The sequence below is a fragment of the Aythya marila genome, assembly GCF_965140915.1.
Source record: "Aythya marila genome assembly, chromosome: Z".
In the NCBI taxonomy this organism is placed as follows: domain Eukaryota; kingdom Metazoa; phylum Chordata; class Aves; order Anseriformes; family Anatidae; genus Aythya; species Aythya marila.
Window position 1 is genome coordinate 549193 of NC_139080.1, and position 20125 is coordinate 569317.

Consider the following 20125-nt stretch of genomic DNA (forward strand, 5'->3'; position numbering starts at 1 on the left):
ACAGAAACCTTCCCTCTATAGTCATATTTTTTTAGCTTATTATTTCTTAGTTAAGAATCTTGGCGGATTCACACTGATTTATTGCCCTTGTATATCAATGCAATAGTACCAAGCAATAAAACCCTCAATACCCATGATCTAGCAAGAAGTCTAAACAAACGGGAACCATATTAGCACACACGGCTCCTACAAAGACATCACTAGAATCAGAAAAAAATTAGAAGGGGATACCTTGATATTATCAGTCAAACCCCAGCTCTACACCAGGCAGCATCAACACAGGTTGCTTAGGGCCGTCTCCAGCCCAGCTCTGCCCACCTCCTGTGCTGAAGGCTCTGCAGCCACTCCAAGCCTCTCTCCTGTCCTTAACCACCTGGTGGCGGGGGCAGCCCGTCCTTCTATTGAGCTGGAATTCCTCTTGCTGTTCTCTTGTCCTGCTGGCTGCAGGGTGGGCAGCAGTCACACCCCCTCAGCCTTCTCCTCCCTATGCTGAGCAAACCCACCGGGGCCGCCCCTCCTGCATGCCCTGCGCTCCTTCCCCCAGCCTTCTTGATGACCCATGCAACTTGCTCTGCCTCATCAGCATCTGCCCTGAGCATGGGGGGCTCGAGCTGGACACAGACAGGATCCCAGAAGTGCTGCCCAGAGAGGAACTGCCGCTTCCCCAGCGATGCTCCGGCTGAAGCACTCCAGCCTGCCTTTCACCACACGGATCAGCAGGGCTCACGGTCACTGAACTGCAGCTACAAACCATCCATCTGAGACATTAAGGAAAACGCATCAAACATCCGGCACAGAGCAACACAACTAAAGGTGTGAGAAGATTAGAGAGGAGACATTTCATCTCCAAAGCCAAGACTTCACCCAAAAACATCTGCCAAAACAAACACAGGCACATACCAGGGTGTCAACACAGTATCTCACAGGGCTGGGTGAGAAAGGGAGTGAGAGGGCACAGTTAAGGTGAGAGAGTATTAATCATCAGGTGTAAAGCACTGCTTTCATTTACACAGTTCCTTGGCACATCACAGCAACTTCTGCTTCCCACAAAACGGAGAGGAGTCAGCCGTTTCTGCAACCTCCGAGCAAATTCTGGTCCTAGAAGAAGTGAGGAACAAGGCAAGCTGAGCTGGTCCCAGGAACGTGAATGATTTAACAGGCAGCTGCCAGAAAACAAGGACGAGATCATGACATCCAGCAAGAAAAATAAAACAAAGCATCTCAAACCAAAAAAAAAAAAACAAGCTGTTGCTAGGCGAGCACATGACTTATGTGAATGTCAAAGCAAGAAAAATTCAGGAAGTCCAGATAAGAACTGGAGAAGGCTTTTCCCACAAAAAGGCCCTGGATTTTCAGAGATATCAAGGCTACAGGGAGGAGAACAAAAAGTTCACAAGACCAGTTCATAACAGAATCACTTCTTCCCCAAACGATCCGTCCTTACCACTGGAGATAACCACACTGCTGTCTCAGGAAGGCTCCCGTGAGGGAAGCACCGAGGTGTCACCAGCACGGCTCTCAGGTGCAGCCCCGTGGGCAGGGCACGGCTGAGGGGGAGCACCCAGTGGTGGTTCCAGACCCCGTCCCATTCTTCAACAACCCAGGGGAATTAAGTTATCAGAGGGCACCCTGGAAAGCAAAACTAACCCCAGGGCACACCTGGAGAACATCTGACCCTCGGGAGTTACCTCAGGCCAGACATCCAGCGCCGGTGCGACGCCGGGTCCAGGCCGCGGGGCCAGCGGTGTGACAGCCCCGGCCAGCTGGACTCACCCTCCAGCCACAGCAGTGTCTCAGCTCTTCCATAAACATCAGGATGCTGAGCGTTAAACACTGAAACCAGCCGGTGCTAAAATGCAGGTTTCCACAGCAACGCCAACAGTGCCACACAGGGCCTTTGGAACATGTCCCTGTGTTATCGAACGCTACCAGCGTACGTGTGTTGCAGCTTACAGAGTTGCACAGGTTTGAAAACCTTGATTTTATTTCCCAAAGGCTGGGATTTTGGTCTTTGAAGTATACATCGTAAAATACCAAAAAAGAAAAGCGATCACAATGTGCAGTGACACCCATTGCAGACTGCAGCTCTCAGACTCCCTTCACATCAGCTTTCCTGCACGGGCTAGCGGCTCAGCCTCTTGTGCAAGTTTTAGGAATCCAAAACAAAACCTTTGTCACTCATAGGGTACAGACGAGCAAGAACACGCAGCACCCAGTCACTGAGTCACTTCATGGTTGGCTGCGAGGCAGGGAACATGCTCACACGGGTTACTTGTGCCAAATTACATCTAATAATCCCTTACTAGAAGGAAATGCAGCAAGATGAACGCAGCTACAAGCGGTTCAGAACTGAATAGGCCAGCCTTCAAAAAAAAATAATAATCAGACTGCATGGCAGTAACACAGCAGATTAAAGGCAAATTTACATGGTCAGCAGGATGAGAGAACAATACAGGTTTTTGCTAAATCAATTCAAACAAGCGTAGAGGCATTTCCTTTTTTAATAGGGATGTTAATCAATCAAAATGCAAAGACTTGAAATCAGGACCGAAAGCCTTAAAAAGATGAACCAGTTCCAACACATATTCTGGACATACTCTAAAGAAAAAGTGAATTTCTTCCACATGTAGTCAAAAGATATGGGAAGAGCTCCACAAAACATGAAAAAATATTAACTACAAATTTTGCTTTTAAATTCTGAGGATTTTGAGGCTGCTCATTAACAGTTAAGAAAGACCCATGGCTTTGACAGCCTCCAAGAGGGGCTCTCCAGGATCTCGCATTAAGAGCAATGGATGCAGAGGGTGACAAATGGCTTCCTAGGTAATTAACACCTGTGACCTGCTCAAACCTGGTCTCGTCTTTCAAACCGCAACAGAAACTAGTAAAACCAAATCAAAACTTTACAGCACCGCTCCACGTGCCATCTGGTACTACTGCAGGATGCAGACACACCCCAGAAAACAGGGAAACAGGGCTCGAATGTGGAGCCCCACGGGACAAGGAGTTGCTGGGTGGTACTCACTGCACCCACTTCTCCCCTTCTCCACATTCAGGAGAGGCAGAGCCAACACCCTGGTGGCTGCAGCCCAGCCTTATGCTGAATTAGGCATCAATGAAGTCACGTCCTCAAATCGGGGGAGAAAAACGTATGAGTTTCTTCAGCATGCTAATGAGATCACAGGACAAGAAGGTATCTCCAAGACAGAAGCAGGAACAGGGCAGCACTATCAGGATAACGCCCTTTGTGAAAGGTTTGGTTACTCAATACAAGGCTGTCTGCTAATCTGTGGAATAAACCAAATGAGGCTCACAACAGGCTTCCAAAATACAGTGAATTCTAAAAAGGGGAAAAAATGTACTCTGAGGAACTGGGGGCCTGCTACACTACTTCACCAGCTCTGGAGACTTCAGTTACCAAATAGTTTGGACTAGATATCTCTGTCAAAACTCTGTTCAAAGCAGGGGCAACACTGACTTCTGACCAGCTGTCCTGGGACTTTGTCCTGTTGGGTCTAGAAGAGCTCTAGTGATGCTCCAACCTCTCTGCTCCAGTGCTGAACTGCTCCACAAACGGAGGAACAGATGCACGGAGACATAAGTGGCAGGTAAAATACAGAACATTTCTTTGGCAAGGTGAAAAAAATGCTGCACGAAGTGTGTGCTGCAGCTCTTACTCATCAGTGAGGCTACAATGACACAGCACAGAAAGCCTACTTTGAGCTAGCAGCAGGTTACAGGCAGGTCCAGAAGGAAGCTCGTTAATGAGAGAAGCACCTGCGGTATTCTCAGCCTGCTAATGCCATAATGATGTCCGGGTTTGTTTCATACCAAGCCTCTTACCAACCATTACTGTTAGAAGAGGATTAGTGTCACAACTGTGGGAAAAAGCCTGTATAAAGCCTAGCAAAGGAAGTGACAGTGCATCAGATGGAAGTCCTCCTGCTGCATGAGACCAGGAGGTTCAGGTAGGGAAGGATTACTAATGGAGAACACGGGAAACAAGAGGCATGCTGCTTTCTGGGGTTATCTCATAAGCCTCTGCTCAGGGACTGCGCAGAGTCACCACTACGTGAATCACCACTACGGATCCCATCAGGACACAGGTGTGTCACAGTGCTGTTCAGACCAACCTACCCTGCAAGGTAAAAGGAAACCACAAAGCTCCCTCACACAAGAAACAGAAACAAGAAGTGCCTCCTCGGGCCAAAGCTGCCGGAACAGGGATTATTCACCCATCCTTTTCTGGCTGAACTTCCACGTGAACTTTCAGCATCACATCTGGTATTTCCTACTTGACTTCGAGAAGCCAACTTTTTTATAGAGAGGCTGGAAAGACAAGGCACCCATCCTTTCCATTCAAGCAGCAATGAGATATTACTAATTGCTCCTTTAATATAAAATAATAATAATTCACATCTCAAGAGCAACTATTTTTGTCATAGTTGGTCAGCCTCTCCTAACAATAAGGAAAACGCTACCATTCATTAAAGTTGATGAGAGCAAAGAATTTTCCACCGGTTTAGGTAAGTAACTGTATCTCCCCAATCCCGAGGCTGTTTATGCCTGGTTTAAATATATTCATAGTCATTAAAAATAGTAAAGTTTCCTACTCAGAAGTGCAATGCATTGCACTATGACACTTCTTAAAAGCATAAATACAAGACTTAATTTCTGGTATTCAGTGGAACGAAAAGCAATCGGAAAACCACCCCAGAAGGTCTAGATACTTAGCACTGAGTATTTCTAAGTTAACCAAATGCTGCTGTATAGCATTCAAGCAACTTTGGGCAGAGGAGAAGTAACACCGTCCAACAGATCTGAAGCTGCCTTCCATTTTCTAGCAACCCCGGAGCACCATTACCTACACGCACCAAAACCAAATCATGCCTGAGGATACATGAATGTGAGCAGGGAAGCAGCCACTTTTCAGCTTCCCTCCCTGTTCTCCTGAGTCAGCTGTCTCGGGCAAATGCAGGGAAGTTTGCTGTCTCCCCAAGTGTCTACCTACTGACCTACCTATGTGATCGCTTGAGCACTAAGTCCAGGTTTAAAAAGGAAAAAAAAAAAAAAAAAAAAAAAAGGAAAGGAAAAAGACACGTACCCAAAGTCAGGGAGAGGGAGGAGTGTCCTGTAGTATTGAGACTTTAAACAACTACACCTTTACCACCACTATAAAATGAAGTTGCGTACACACCACTCATGCATTTCATACAGTCTGCAGCTATCACCCAGTTCACTAAAGCAACACGTGTCCAAACCAAGTATTTTTGAGTTCTTTTGGTCTGATAGTTACAGCCAACGGCTGCGCTACCATTTTATAACACATAAAACATTAACTCACTAAGAAGAGCAGAGGTTAAGCAAAGAAGTATGCTGCTGCTTGCTGCTTCCAAAGCCGCAGTCCTATGGCTTTGTTAATCAGGCGAACCCACCCCACGCAGCAAGCAGACGCGTGGTTTTGTCCGCACATCACGCGTCCCTCCCACCACTCCCATCACCACAAACATCGTAACAGGCAATCTCAAGAAGCCCGTATTTTCTCCTCTTGTTTGCTAAGTGGAGAAAAACTTTGCCAAGTGGCTTGTCCATTAACACTTCCAGAAGGCAGCAGATGAGACGTCTTTAAACAAACCTACCGCAGACTTCACAGCCATGATTCCAGCCAAAGCCCAGATTCATGAGACCCAGGGAGCCAGCTCGGTACCTCACAGCCACCAAACTGCAGATTCCTTGCTACCTCTTCACGCACACCCTCCACCCCCACCTACCTCTCTCATCATCTCTGGCAGCCGCTACAGGTCACCAGCCCAGCAGGGAGATGGGCAGCTGACTGCAAATTAGCAGTTTGTATTGGATCATGGAAGGGCCTGAGGCAAAAACAAGAAAGCAGGGCCTCCCTCTCTCTCAGCAGTGGAAATCCAGTAGGTTCATATCAGCTGCTCCATACAGCATTGCTTAACACCAGAAGAGAAAGAAGCAGATCAGAGCCTCTTACAGGAGCAGCCAATTCAGCTTCATTTCCAGGTACCTGGGTTTGTCCATCGCGGATGCCCTCAGCCTGGTCTCTTTCTTCCCATCACAAAACCTGACACTTCCCTTCCATGCTAAACCCTGTGGACACTGTCTTCTTCCACTTGGCACATAGCACGTTGGGATCACCTGGTCACCTCCCTGCCACCAAGCACGGAGCCTCCTGGCTTCCAGGGACGTGGGGCTCAAGGACCTTTCAGACACAGGATCTGCCTCTCTGGGGTCAAAACCAAGAAAGTGAGGCCACCCATTTATAGAAGGAAGCCAGCTTTATTCATCTTCATGCAGATTTTATTATTTTTTTTAATCGACCAGTACATTTTTTGGAAAAAGATGGCAATTGTTCAAATAGACAAAGTTTGAGTGAAATGTCTCTACTTCTGCTTAACAGAAGCAATAATGCCAGATTTCACATCGACACACCAAAACCGAGGAAGAAATACAGCCTGGCTAGCGTTCAGCAGAAAAGAATAGGGAGAATGGGAAGAAATGTCCCCATTCTGATTTCTTAATGATGAGAAAGTTAAACATTTTTACTCCAAAAGCTGACAACAGAGGAACCAAATAGACAGACAGTGGAGAACTGCAAGCAGAGCATGGAAATAAATCCTTTGGCTCTCCCTCCCTGAACGTACCCCAGAAACCTTGCTCCTTGCTGTTAGTTTATCTTCCAGGTCACCTCATCGCTGGAAGGTAAAATGCTGCTTCTCCCTCTGCAAAGCTTCACCACCACCACAGTCCTTCCCCCAGAGGGGAAGGGGAACAGAACAGAGCAGCGCCATTGAAATTGTGATGGCCACCTGACGTGCACGTGGGCATCAAAACCTCCGAAGCAGTGCTCCCATGATCTCAGCCTGGTGTCCCTGGGCAGAGGCCAGACCCCGAGCTGTTCCCAGCTAAGGCAGTTACTGCAGACACATGCAGTACAACTGTCCACACAAAGATGCTTAGAAGGAGTACGACTTTGAACTATTTTCAATTAAACCCAAGCACAAATTATATTACCGTACTTCCAGCCTCAAGCCAGGATTATTCAAAACTGGAAACCACCAAAGGAGAGATGACAGTGTGGTTGTGCACCATTCTGCACAGTTCTGTTATTCTGCAGTGGATAAACAGCATTAGAAAAAGAAAACCTATCCCGAGTTGGCACGACACCAATACAACAACCCTAAGCCAAGCAGTTAGGCACAAAAATAAGGTACTATAGCGTAATAGCTAAGCACAACTCATTCACGGAGCCATTCCTGCCAGCGTTCTCAGAATTGTAGATATTTCTTCTGATTATGCAAGGTTGCTAATTCCTGGAAATCAGGATTCTGACAAATACCTACATCCTGCCAGCACACAGGAACTGAAGTTAAAGGAAAGGAGGGAGGAAAAAAAAATGCAATTACAAATATACAGTTTGTTGCCCAGTCAAGACATCATCCAGAGATTTTTAAAATACATTTAAAGAGTCAAGTTTCTGGACTGTTTTTTAAACTTTTTTAGCTGCAGTTGGATTTAAGGCCTGTGCAATTTAACCACATCTCTTATTTTATAATGAATTACTAGAAAATCCCTGATCTTTTGTGCAAAAACAAACTCTTTCATAAGGTTTTCTTCCTTCTTTTTGGGAGGGGACAGGAAAAGACAGGGGAGCAGGAGAAGAGAGCGCTCCAGCATTTGGAGCTTGGCAGTTATTTCTAAGAACCCCATGCTGGAAAAAGTTGGCGTGACAGTGGGTTAAGCACTTCTGAAAGCTGCAGATCTAAACCCAGCTGAAGGTGTAACCCCGTGCAGACTTTAATAATGAAATGGCAGCAGCTCCAATGCTGAACTGAGTCGAGCACACCAGCAGTAGAACTGCATTCCTTTCTCCTGGGGCGCAGGAGGAGTCATTCAGCCTGCCATTCACACGCTTACCCAGCTTAACTGAAAGTCAGTGTGCACAAGATTACACTTAATTTCTTTTAAAAAGGGATGGAGCTGCCTAGTAGCATTTCTTTTTCTGCTACAGAAATCCCCTCTTATTCAACACAATTAAAATGAACATTTTAATGGGAAGTAGCAAAGAATGTAAAAGATGAAGGCATTCAGGAAAATTAGTGAGATTTTCTCTGTTCACTGACACCAGCATTTACAAAACTGAATAAATCGAGACACTGCTGCACTGATATCGCATCTGGCTTTTTATTGACCTAAGCTGTTAGGAGTAATCCAGCCCTCACTGTTACCAAAAGGCCTAGAGATTTCCAGCTTCCAGAAAAGCCCCAGTTCGTATGCCACAGAGTTTAATTAAGCAAGAGGTCTTGGCCCCATATAATCTCCTAGGACTAAAAAAGGCTGTCGGTTCAGGCTGACTCAGCCAAATCATATTGAACCTCACTAGTTAGCCACAGAAGAGGCTGCACCTACCGTAGCTCTTGCAGCACCAGCGCACAGCTGCTTCACGCAGCCCCCATGGCAGACACCTCACTCGGCTTCACGCAGCATTACCCACAAGAGCAAATGAATAACGATAATAGCACCAAGTCCCACAGTCGCTGACAAGGCCTCTGGGATCACACAGCACCTGTGGAGGTGGCCTGCCTTGCATAACAAGCTGCGTTTGGCTTCGGAAGGGTATTATGCCCACTGAACCTCCCATCATCTGAAGGTGCAGCTGCAACCCAGAGGCTGCAGCAGTGCACTCTTTCAGCCCGTAACATCCTAAAATATTCAGTTTCGTCCCTCCTGACAGCTAAGTTCACTTGGCACTCACATTATGCCTGGTTGTATTTTCAAAACAGAAAGGAATCCCATTAGATATTCACCAGACACAGCTCCCAGAAAAGCTGTGCCTGTGGGACTGAGAGGGCTGCTGCAGCAGGCAGGCCTCCCGCTGCCCAGCGAGCCTCAGCAGCTGCGGGGCTCCCAGCCCCTCTTCGCTCCCCAGCAAAATGGCAGCAAGCTGTCCACGAGCCCATGGCAGCGCTGGGTTTACATTCAGCACGACACAGTGCCCTCCAATGGCCAGCCCCACCGCCGGGATGGAAAACAAGGGCAGCCACGAGCAGCTCGGCCCTCCCTGCCAACAGGGCTCGCCGGCAGGGTGAGGTGAGGTGCGGAGTGATGGGGTGCAGTACGGTGTGATGGGGCTCAGTGTAGTGGGGTGGCCTGACCGCACATGCTAACATTGCTCCACACCCCCAGACCCTGGTGTGAGCACAAACCACCTTGAATATCTGTACATCAATCTTGCGTTATTAAAGCCAGGAACGTACTTAGCATTAGTAAGAATGGCCAAAATATGCTGAAAAGTCCCTAAAAGCAAGCTTAAAATGCGAGCTTTTATAAAATCCCAAATCTATTGACCTACCACGGAGAACCACAACCTATTAATTTTGTTGTTATGCTGCTGTGAGTACACATGCAAGGCCTTTCAATTATGAAATGCTACCTCATCTGGACTTTTTAATCATCATTTAAAGTTTTACATGCTATCTCTGGGAAGCCAATGCACTTAGAATCTATAAAACCAATTCAGGAGTTTTTTCCATTTACAAAGTCAATAAAAAAAAGTTCCTGTTCTGAATCGCTTATTGCTTAGATGCTGCGCCTCTGCTGCGACCAAAAGAGGTCCTTCCTCACGCTGATGAAAAAGTTATGCTTTTATATAACCAGAATATTCAGAGCAGAAACAACAGGCCTCTATTTTTAAGAAGTCTGTGTTCCCAGACAGAACAGTTCAGTTGGAAGGGAGCTGCACGGATCACCCAGTCCGGCTGCCTGAGCACTTCAGGGCTAACCAAACACTACAGCGTGTTAATGGGGGCACCGTCCAAATGCCTCAAACACTGACAGCCTCAGGGCACTAAGCACCTCAATGGGAAGCCAGTGCCAGTGTTTGACCCCCCCATGGTAAGGAAATTTCCCTAACGCCCAGCCTAAACCTCCCCTGGCAGTTTGGTGCCATTCCCATGGTTGGCACCTGCCTCTGCACTTCCCTCCTCGGGGTCGCCTCAGGGCCCCTCTTCTCCAGCCCAGACAGACCAGGGGACTTCTGCCTCTCCTCAGGAGTGCCCTCCAGCCCTGCTGCCAGCCTTGTTGCCCTCCTCTGGGTGCTTTCCAGGACCTTAACAGCCCTTTTGTACTGTGGAGCCCAGACGCACACAGAAAACCCACAGCAGTGTTAACTACAAGCGTGCCTCGGGAGCTCCCTCTGATCCCGCTCTGGGCCCGAGCTGAGGGAGCTGCAAGATGCTGCACGGGGCAGGGGCAGCCCCGGTGCTGCTCGCTCACCTTCTAGGTTCACTCTGGGGTTCAGCAGCCCCGGACAATGCCCCACTGCCACCCACACACCGCTTGCCCCAGGCCTCAGCAACGCGTGCTGCCATCCCACAGAACTAGAGCCATCCGACCGAACCAAACCACGCTGCTGCTCCTGCTGCTGCCCCCCAGGGCTGGGCACCGCCCCGCCAGGCGACACAGCCTGAAGCCACGCTCCTGCTCCTCCAGGGGCCCGCTGCTGACAGCCCGAGCTCGAAAAAGCTCCAGCTGCACAACCACAGCGCTGAAGCAGGGTGAGCAGCGGGAGCATCCTCAGCCAGTTGTAGCACACACCAGGAAACATTACCTTAAGTCTAATTACAACCTTCTAGGACACGGACGCTTCCCCCCAGCAACTCACCATCGCGCTTATTTCAAAACCGTGTGGCTTGCTTAGAGCACAACGTGGAGACAAGCACCACTGAACCCCGCTATGTCATTGAGTCAGGTGGGGAAGAACATTGAGCCTTCTTCCTCAGTAATAAATCAAGTTAATTGGTAACCAGAGCAGTAACCCCCTCCTTCCAAAGCCTTCGTAGCCCCATTGCAGGGGCAGGGCTGCAACACACATGGATGAGTGTCACTAACAGGACACTCAAGTATGGGGGGAAAGCCAATCCCCAAGGGAGATCTCTGCAGAGCAACAAACCCACCAGGAACACAAAGACCAGACAAAATCCAGCTTCCCACGTGCCTCATTCTCGAGCAGTGTGCACCAGGAGGCTGCTTCTCCACTGTGCTGCAGCCATTTTTGCTGCTCACCCCGTGGCCCAAACTGTACTTCACCATGGCATCATTTTGGCCAACCTTAGCTTTGTCTTTTACCCTGATATAGATAGTATAGGCAAACCTAGACTTTAAAGAAACCCATCTCATGTGGAGGCAGCGCTTCCTTCACAGCTGAAAACTGTGTTTATGCGAATGTGCTACAACAATGCCTCGTTGGTTTTAGTCTCAACAGAGGGCCAAGGAGGCTCCTGAGATCCTGAAATTCTTCAGGCTTCATTCCTCAGTGTGCCCAATACAGTACATGAGAACAAGGATGAGAAGAGATTAAGCAGCACTGCCTATAACCAGGCCTACTTATTGTAAGGCATATGCAACCACCGCACACATCGGGATAATTTTCACACAAGTAAGCTCCTCTTCCACAACTTCTAACGCATGACAAAACAAATCATCTCTACAGGAAGTTCTTAATTTCAGTTTATTCAACCAAAAGTCATAGAAGTTAAACTGAACTCGAAAGCAGAGCAATGTTGGAATTGGAGAGAGCAGAGTCACACATGAACTCTTTGCCTTAGTTTGAAATAGACACAGGCAGGAAGACGGCAGATAAACACATACGGCATGCAAACTCTTTAACAAGTGCAACAGTTGCAATGCAAAAATACTGTTGTTTGTTTTTTTCAAGGATCTTTTTCTAAGGACACAATGTTTCTTCACCTAAACATGGTACAAGAAACTGGGAATTTTTCCTCTGCCCAGGCACTGTGAGCAGCGGGAAGGGAACACTTGGACAAGCCTCAGGTTACCTTGGGCCACGTTCTGTTCAGTGACTCCAGAAATTTCCCTAAGGGACACATTATCTCCTTTCTTCTTTACAGATAAAATTAAAGACTAAAAAGTGAATTAAGTTCATGGGATTAATCTTGTGTTCAATGTTTCGGGAGCTCCTTTAGTTGAAGCTGGGGAGAACGGCTGCAGTGCCTTGTGCTGCTGCACACCCTGCTCCCTGCAGCCCAGCTCCCGCCCGGCTCTGCAGCCCTGCCATTGCCCACACCAGGAGCACTCGGCCAGCAGCAGCCTCACACGCCGGGCGTGGGCGATGCACGCACAGCTCAGGTTAAAGGCGGCAGTGCCCTACGCAGAAACAAAAATATTTTTGGCTCCTAAGCAGCACAACTTTCAAACATGCTGGTGTTTAAAGACTGCGTGAGGGCACCTAAGCTTCCAGTGGATCACGTGAATGCTGCTCCACAGAGCCACAGAGGCTGAGGTTGGCAGCAGGACCTCTGGGGGGCATCTTGCCCAAACGGCTGGCCCAGCAGCCCCCCGAGCAGGGTGCCCAGCCCTACATCCTGGCGGCTGCTGGAGACCTCCCCAAGGAGCCCCCAGCCCCTCTCTGGGCAGCCTGGGCCAGGGCCGTGGCACCCACAGAATGAAAAATTTGGAGAAGCAAATCTGATTTACAGGGAATTTTAACCACCGAGATAATCTAAAATTGTGTACAATTCACATTTCCAGGGATGCAGCTTTAGGAAGACACCGTTTAAAGAAAAGTGGAGTCTGTCAGGAGACAAATGCAATGGTCAGCTTGTCATTTGTAATTCAGTAAGTCCCTAAACCTCTGAGTGTCTAAACGCCTAGCAATAAAGAAAAATTAATAGCCTCTGTGTCTCTATACATGATCTGGCCTCCAAGACTAGCAAAGAGACTTCACTTGTCAAAACCAAACAGACACGAGTCCAAGCCACCGTTAATGGGAAGCTGTGGTCCCCTGAAGCCAACACACAACGGAACTGAGAACATTCCTGCCTTTCTCAACCACTCCAGGTTTAATTTATGAAGCTTATGGCTGGTCCCCAGGGAGATTCTCCTCCCTCGGTGCTTTCCTTTCTCCTCATGCTTACCCAAGCCCTGACAATGCTTTAGCCAGGTGGGGTATGCAAGCCACTGCCGATCAGGCTGCACAGTGCTGCCTCTGTTCTCCGTGCATTTCCTCACCCTGTCCCTTTTCCCCTTTCTTCCACCTATTTCCATTTGCAGTCTCTTCTCGTATTTTCAGATTACCGCTGCTCTGTTCTGTCCAGCACGGTCACAATTCTACAGCAGCACGGAAAACTTACAGTCAGCCCACTGCCCCTAAGAGACAGGTGACCTCTGTGGTCACTGCTACCTTCGTGATGTGGGACGACCGAGGGACATGGCAGGGAGCCCAGAGGCCGCCTTCTGTAAGCCGCTGTTTTCCAGACGAGGGCCTGACGCCTCCCCCCACCTGGACGGCCGTACCGCAGCACCACGCGGCAGCCCAGGCCCCAACCCAGGGACACAGGGCGCTCAGCAGTGGCTCCCACCCACCCCCTTCAGATCCCATCCGCCTGGGAGCCCAGGCCGGGCGGTGGGGGCTGCACAGGCTGCACACCTCCACGCAGCGCCCTTCTCCCCCGGTGCATTTCTCCTTAGCATTCTGCACAAGCACTAGCACATGCCGGGGAAGGAGGCAGGGACAAAAGGTATCAGCGAGCACACACACAACAAAAGCAGCCGCCAGACTCAAGTGCTCTGTTCGCAGCCACCTATTTGGAGCACAGCAGCTTTGCCCACGGGTTTCCATTTTCCTGATGGATAAAACCTGCGAATACACCCCAAACCATACACGCGACAACCCCTACAAATTGCTTGGGGATTCCGCATCAGCGCAGCCAGCCCAGCCTGGCTCTCCGAAGCCCCCCAGCAGGCCGGCAGCACACCGCAGAGCACACCAAGCACACCGCGGCGGATCCCTGTTATCTGGGGGATCGGTGACACCGATCCGGTGGCTCTGGGAAACGGGGGCCAAGAGGGGGAGGAAACCAGACAGAATGAGCTGCTCTGGGGATTCCTGGAGCCACGGCCGCGCTGAAGCAGACTTGTTCTTGCATGAAGGCTTACAAAAACAAACTGGGGAGGAAAGAGATTGTCCTCCAGTTCCATGCTCGCTGTCTCAAGCACCAGAGCCTCTTGTGATGCCTCCTCTCCTCCCTACCTTCACACACACACAACGCTTAAATCAGGTTGCTCTCACAGCTTTATAAACCAACAACGGCCGCGCTAACCAGCTCCCTCCCTGCACGAAACACCCACTCGAGGCAAGGAGCCTTCCTTCCATCGGGATGAAGCGCTACAACCGCCCAGCCTCGGAGCAGCTCGGCTGGACGAGGAAACGAAACAGCCCGGCAGCTCCTGCACGCCCCAGTCCCCCCGCAGCACAAAGGCCGGGCGGGCAGCCCCCCGTGCTGGGTGGCGCCGTGACAGCTCCCGGTGTCGCCTCCTGGAGAGGCACGAGCTGGCCGCGGGATGCCCGGCGGGCACCAGGGCCCCCGGCACGGCAGCAGCGGGGCTCCCGGCTCGGGCCCGCACCGCTGCCGAGCACGGAGCCCCCGGCCCCGGCCCCGGCCCTTTGTTCCGCACGCACCTGCCGGGGGGCGCCGCCCGGGGGTGCTGCCGGCGGCGGGGCCGGGCCGAGCCGAGCTGTACCGAGCCGTGCTGTGCTGTACCGAGCCGTGCTGTGCCGTACCGAGCCGTGCTGTACCGAGCCGATCCGTGCCGTGCCGCCCTCCCGGCCGCTCCCGGGGCGCCCTCCCGGACCGACCCTCGACCTTCGCCCGGGGCCCGCGCGGCCGGGCCGTGCCCGCAGGTGGGGCTGGGGGCGGCCCCCCCCGGGGGACAGCGGCACCCCCCGGCCCCGGCCCTGTTCGTCCCCGTCCCCGCGGCCGCGCCGGACCCACCTCCTCCTCGGACAGCCCGTACACCGGCTCCACCGCCGCGGTCGCCATGGAGCCGCCGCGGGGGGAGCGCCCCGCTCGGCCGCAGCTCCGCGCACTCCGTGCCCCGGGGGCTCCGCCGGCCCGGCCCAGGTGAGGAGGAGCCGGAGCCGGAGCCGGAGCCGCCGCCGCCGCCGCCGCCTTCCTCCTCCTCCTCCTCCTCCTCCTCCTCCTCCTGCTGCTGCCCCCGCTGCTGCTGCTCGCCCGCGGGCGGCGGAAGGCGGCAGCGGAGCCGAGCGCCGGCGGGAAGGGGCCGGGGGCGGTGCCGGGCGACGCCGCTCGGGGGAGGCGCTGGGGCCGCCCGCACCGCGCCGACACCGCCCAGGCTGGGGCCGGGGCCGCAGGGACCCCCCCGCTCCGCCCCGCCCCGCCCCGCCCCGCGCCGGGCAGCCCCGGCGGCGGCCCAGTGGGGCGGGGACGCGGCCGCGGGGGCCCAATGGCGGCGGCGGCTGCGGGGGGGGGGCGGCGGGGCCGGGCCGGGGCCGTTCGCGGCGGGGCGGGGCGGGGGGGGACGGGGGCCGGGGCCGCACAAAGGCGCGGGGGCGGCGCGGGCCGCGGGGGGCTCCCGGCAGCGCCCCCCCCCCACAGCCCCCCCACAACGAGCCCCGGAGCGGGGAGCGGGCGCCCCCCGGCGGCGGCCGGGGCGGAGGGGCCGGGGCTGGGGGGGCTTCCCCTGGATCCCGGGGGGTCCCTGGATCCCGGGGGGGTCCCTGGTTCCTGGGGGGGTCCCTGGCTCTCGGGGGGCTCCTGCGGCCGGGCCGGGCTGTGCAGGCGGGGTGCTCCCTGCCGGGCTGGGGGTTTGGTGGGACTCGGCGGGCCCTGGGCTCTGGGCTCTGGCCCGCAGCTCTGATTTATTTGTTTTTTCCCTAATAAATGACGAGCACCGCGGGATCTGCGAGAGAACAGCAAAAAGCGCCCGCAGGCCCCTCGCTGCTGTTCCCTGTCCGCTTTCCATCCGTGTCCTCTCAGCAAGCCAAACACTGGGCATTGGGAGCTAGGTTACTTCTGAGCAAAATCAAGGCACGCTTCGGCTCTAAATTACTTCCTTATTTGATTTCTGCTCCTTCCTTAATTGTCTGTAGTCCCCTGCCAGCCATGCCCCACCCGTGCTACTCTCACCTTTATTATCCGTCTGTTATCTTTTGGCAAGATGCTAGCACTTAAGTAGAGCCTAATGAGCTATGGTTTACGTGGAGGCTGTTCTCAGAACATTTATGCTTGCACAAGGCAACAACCGATTTCTGCTACGATTTCTGTACATCAGAGTACACAGCACGGGAAGAAAGCTGCATGGAGCCAGCGGCACGGGGGGAATCTCGAGCTGCTGCCCAAGACGAGAGGCCTGCAGCAGCCCCCAGCAGCACGGGGCACGGCTGGCCGCAGTGGGGGCTGTCACCCGGCCTGGTGCGGTACCGCAACCTAAAACCCTCAGCCCTCGTGTGAATGTGTCAGGTCCCAGCTGTGCCAGCACGGCAGCCTGGCTTACCTCCCGTCACTCGCCTCTCCTGTTCAGCAAACTCGAGCGTGGCGCTGGGGACGTCCAGTGGGAGGGATGTGGCAAATACCTGGGGGACAGCAGTCCCTGAAACCGGCCATCACTCACACAAAGAGATCGCGTTCAGCCTGTAACTGTTCTCCCTTTACAGTGTTCTCACAGCCAAGGGTAGGAGGGCCACTGGCAAGCGAAACCTCTGGAGCAGCTTTCAGCTAACTGCCTCTGTGTGCTCGGCCATCGTCTCGCACCTGTGTTCTGCTCCAGGGAGCCGAGGGGAAGGGGAAACGGGAGATACTTTTTTTGGAGAGATTCCACAAGCAGTCCGTCAGCCAGAAATTTTCCTCCAGCCTTTACAAAAGCTCTTCCTGGGGAAGGAAGGGTTTGACCTATGCCCAGACAACAGTGCACACGAGCAAAATCAGCAGGCTGTTAAAGTACGGCCTGCGAAGTCATTAGCCTTTGTACTCGCACGAATGTCTGCTGCCCATAAACTCCATCGCATGCAGCTAATGCTGACGCCTCTGGGCAGGGTCTTCCTCGGCATCGTGCTCCAAAAGGGCTTTGGTTTCCCCTTTCCAGGAGGATCTGTGAAGGAGTCCCCTCAAATTGTCAGGTCCACGGGAACACCCGGGCAGCTGATTCATTCAACAGTTCTGATGCCAGGATAAATCCTCCACAAATTTCAGGTTTATTACTCTGACATTTATTGTGTCTTTCTCTTTGGCTACCTTGTTTTAGCTCTTTGTATTACAGCTTCGGGGCTCTGAGCAGGAGCATGAGTCACTCCAGGCTTTTTCCCCAAAGGCCACTTCTTCTCTCCTCGTTGGGTGAGGAACTCCCGGCCCCATTTGCTGTTGTGCAGGCCCTGCCCTGTCCCTGGGGCTCTGACCACAAGGCGCAGGTAAAGTCTGAATCATCTGAAGGGCTGGCTCTGGGAGAGTACATGTGACACTTGGAGCTCTCAAACCCTCTGATTTCAGGATTCCTTGAAATACTTTTCTGTAGTCAGTTTTGTAAATTAATTGCAGTTCTCTGCATGCCGCCATCTTCAGGTATCAGCGGCTGAGGCCATTCGCTGGAACTGGGAACTACTGAGAACCTGGCTGGACTGTCAGGAGCGCTGTACTTCTGAAGGGCAGAATGGAGAGGAAATAGGTGATGTGATTCAGTGAAGGGACCCAAAGCCCATGATATGTGGACATCTCTGAATGCGAATCCTTCCTGCAGCACGTGATCCAGACACGTGTGCTCTACCAGGCCACCCGCTGGCCTCAGAAACCACGGTGATGTCTTTCCACTCGTGTTCCAGCGTTTACACCGGTGTTTTTGTAAAATCAGATAGCTCTCCCATCAACAGGTCCTCCCCAAGGGAAAAATACGTACACACACAGCTGAATGAAAGGATCTCTGATGACAGAGCAGAAAATTAGTGCTCTGCCATTACCACATCAACCTGATTGGATTGCAGAGCTTTAGTATCAAATCTGTGATGGAGATTACTTGTTTATTTGCTTATGAAGATTACAAGCATAATTCCTCTGCGGAATTTTATTGAGAATGATAGATGGCCCTGAAGAGATGTAATTCATTTGAGAAAGCAGACATCAGAAGCCTCTAGGTGCAGCTCAGATGATTTATAGCTGGCCTCTTTATATAACAAAGATCCATTCATTATTTAAAATTCTCAGAGTAAAAATATATTAAATATATATTACGGATGGCAATTCTTATCAACATTTAAGCTTCACGCAGCTGGGTAAGGCCAGATGTCGTAGGGAGCAGTGAGGATGCAGCACTTGTAGGTCTGTCCCAAAGGACGTAAGGTGAGGGATGCACGTCCCAGGGCAGGCCGGCGTCTTGTCAGGATGGAGACTGCTCTGACCCCTCAGGGCAGCCTCAGGGAGATGCACAGCACTGCCCCGAGGAGGCAGAGGAGGCTCCTGGCTCCAGCTGGCCATCAGCTCCTGGCCTGGGGCTGAGGGGCAGTGTCCCTCCCAAGTCCTTTAACCTCATGGGTGTAACAGCAGCTATCCCCGCTCACATGAATGCCTAATCCTTTCCTAGATCTATCTGACTGCTTCCTCATAACATCCTCCAGCAGCAATGTACCCTGGACTGATTAAATAGACAAATATAAAATTTTCTTTTGGCCCTTTAATGTACTTACGCTCTTGCCTCCCCATTCTTTTATTCACACTAATTACCCGAATAATGCCCATACGTACTTGTATGTAGAAAAAAAGGAAAATGTTTTATCTGCTTTCCTACATGGGCCCACAGTTCTTTGGCTTTTAATTCCCTCGTAAGGCAAAAAAAAAGCCACAAAAATAACTGAGTACAGACCATTTTTTCGCCATCAGTCTGACCACTTTGGAGAGTGGTAGAGCAAGAAAATGCAAGAAACTACTTCTACCAATGTGGTCTTGTTTGTTTGTTTGTTTGTTTTTCCCGTGCATCATGAAAGTCATGGCATTATCATAATTATCTAAGATGTAAGAAAAAAAGACTATACTTCCCTAAAGAGATGTACCAGATTTTCCAGAGAAGGAACAGCAAGAGACGTTTCCTCAGTAGCTCCTTGCTGGGCACGCACATGGAAGTTGTTCAGCCCTGAGCCAGCTCCGGTTCAAAACCTGGGTTGCCACGTGGAGTTAAGAGTCCTGCTGAGCAAAAACCACCAAGCTCTCTTAGTCTGAGCCCCACCTGGCTTCTTAAACTTGTCTCTGCACCTTCCTCTTTGAAACTGGATGGTGTCCACCGAGTTCAAACCCATGGGAGAAATAAATTTGCTCCTGCCTTCAAAACATACATGTCCTCCAAGATATACCAAACTGCAGGGACAGGGAGAAGAAAACTCTTTTAAGGTTTGTAGCTGTTACTTAAGATCTAGACTAGTTCCATCACAAGCTCATTTGTATAAATGCCAGGTTGGCAGAAGTGGGAGACAATGTCTTAATTCTCATACCACTAATTTTAGCTTTTTTTTTTTTTTTTTTTTTTTTTTTTTTTTTTTTTCTTTAAGAAGCAGTAATCTTAAAACCCTGCTCATGGAGCTCACTCTGTCCCAATGTACCGGACCCCTCCTAAATCTCAAGCAAATATTTTACATCTCTTCCTCAGAACATATGCAAAAGATTAAAAGAGGAATGCAATCAGAAGTTAAGTGCTCGCTTACCAGGGAATGCACCTCCTCCCTATCTCTTTCAGTGACTTTCTTCCCTATGCCCTCAATGCATGTTTTGTAACATACTGCTCTTTTTTTTTTTTTTTTCTGCGTTGCACCATCGACATTCATTTATATCAGAAATATATTTTTGTTTCATTCTTAGCGCACATTGAAATGTAAAACTGTACTCTAACTTTTGTACCAATATTGGTCTTATCCCCTTCTAGGTAATTTTTGTGCTTTACCGACAATGAATCAATGATACTTGGTATTAGCATTTATCACAGTCTTTGAGCTATGAATTCCTCCAGTGCGAACAAGCTTACAGCCCCATTGTGCTTGAAGTGAATTATTTCCAATTAAAATTATAACAATTTCCATACAATAAAATTTTAGAAAACTTTTTTTTTTCTCTTAGCTTTTAGGTTTCTTATTAATGAGGAAACATTAATGGGAAGTTCATGACAGATTCTGCAGTTCTAAAGCAGTTGTAGCAGATTTAATGAAGTAAGCAGATTTTACTTTTCAGTTGCTCCATCTCTGTGTTTTATTGCTCCATGTCTCCAGAGTTTCATTTCCTGTGGACACAGGGATGGAAATCATCTGACCTAG

General features: G+C 50.9%; 1 protein-coding gene across 3 annotated transcripts in view; it reads right to left on the bottom strand.

Moving 5' to 3' along the window:
• Window positions 1-15031, bottom strand: part of LOC309890184 (E3 ubiquitin-protein ligase NEDD4-like) — a 140788-nt gene extending 125757 nt beyond the window's left edge. The window contains exon 1 of one of the 3 annotated variants that reach the window (XM_082783828.1): window positions 14817-15031. In XM_082783828.1, coding sequence (XP_082639954.1) covers window positions 14817-14864 — 48 coding nt within the window. In that variant the 5' untranslated portion in view covers window positions 14865-15031. The remainder of the gene's footprint in view (window positions 1-14816) is intronic. The other 2 variants (XM_082783830.1, XM_082783829.1) reach the window with 2 other exon arrangements.
• Window positions 15032-20125: the final 5094 nt, after the last annotated feature.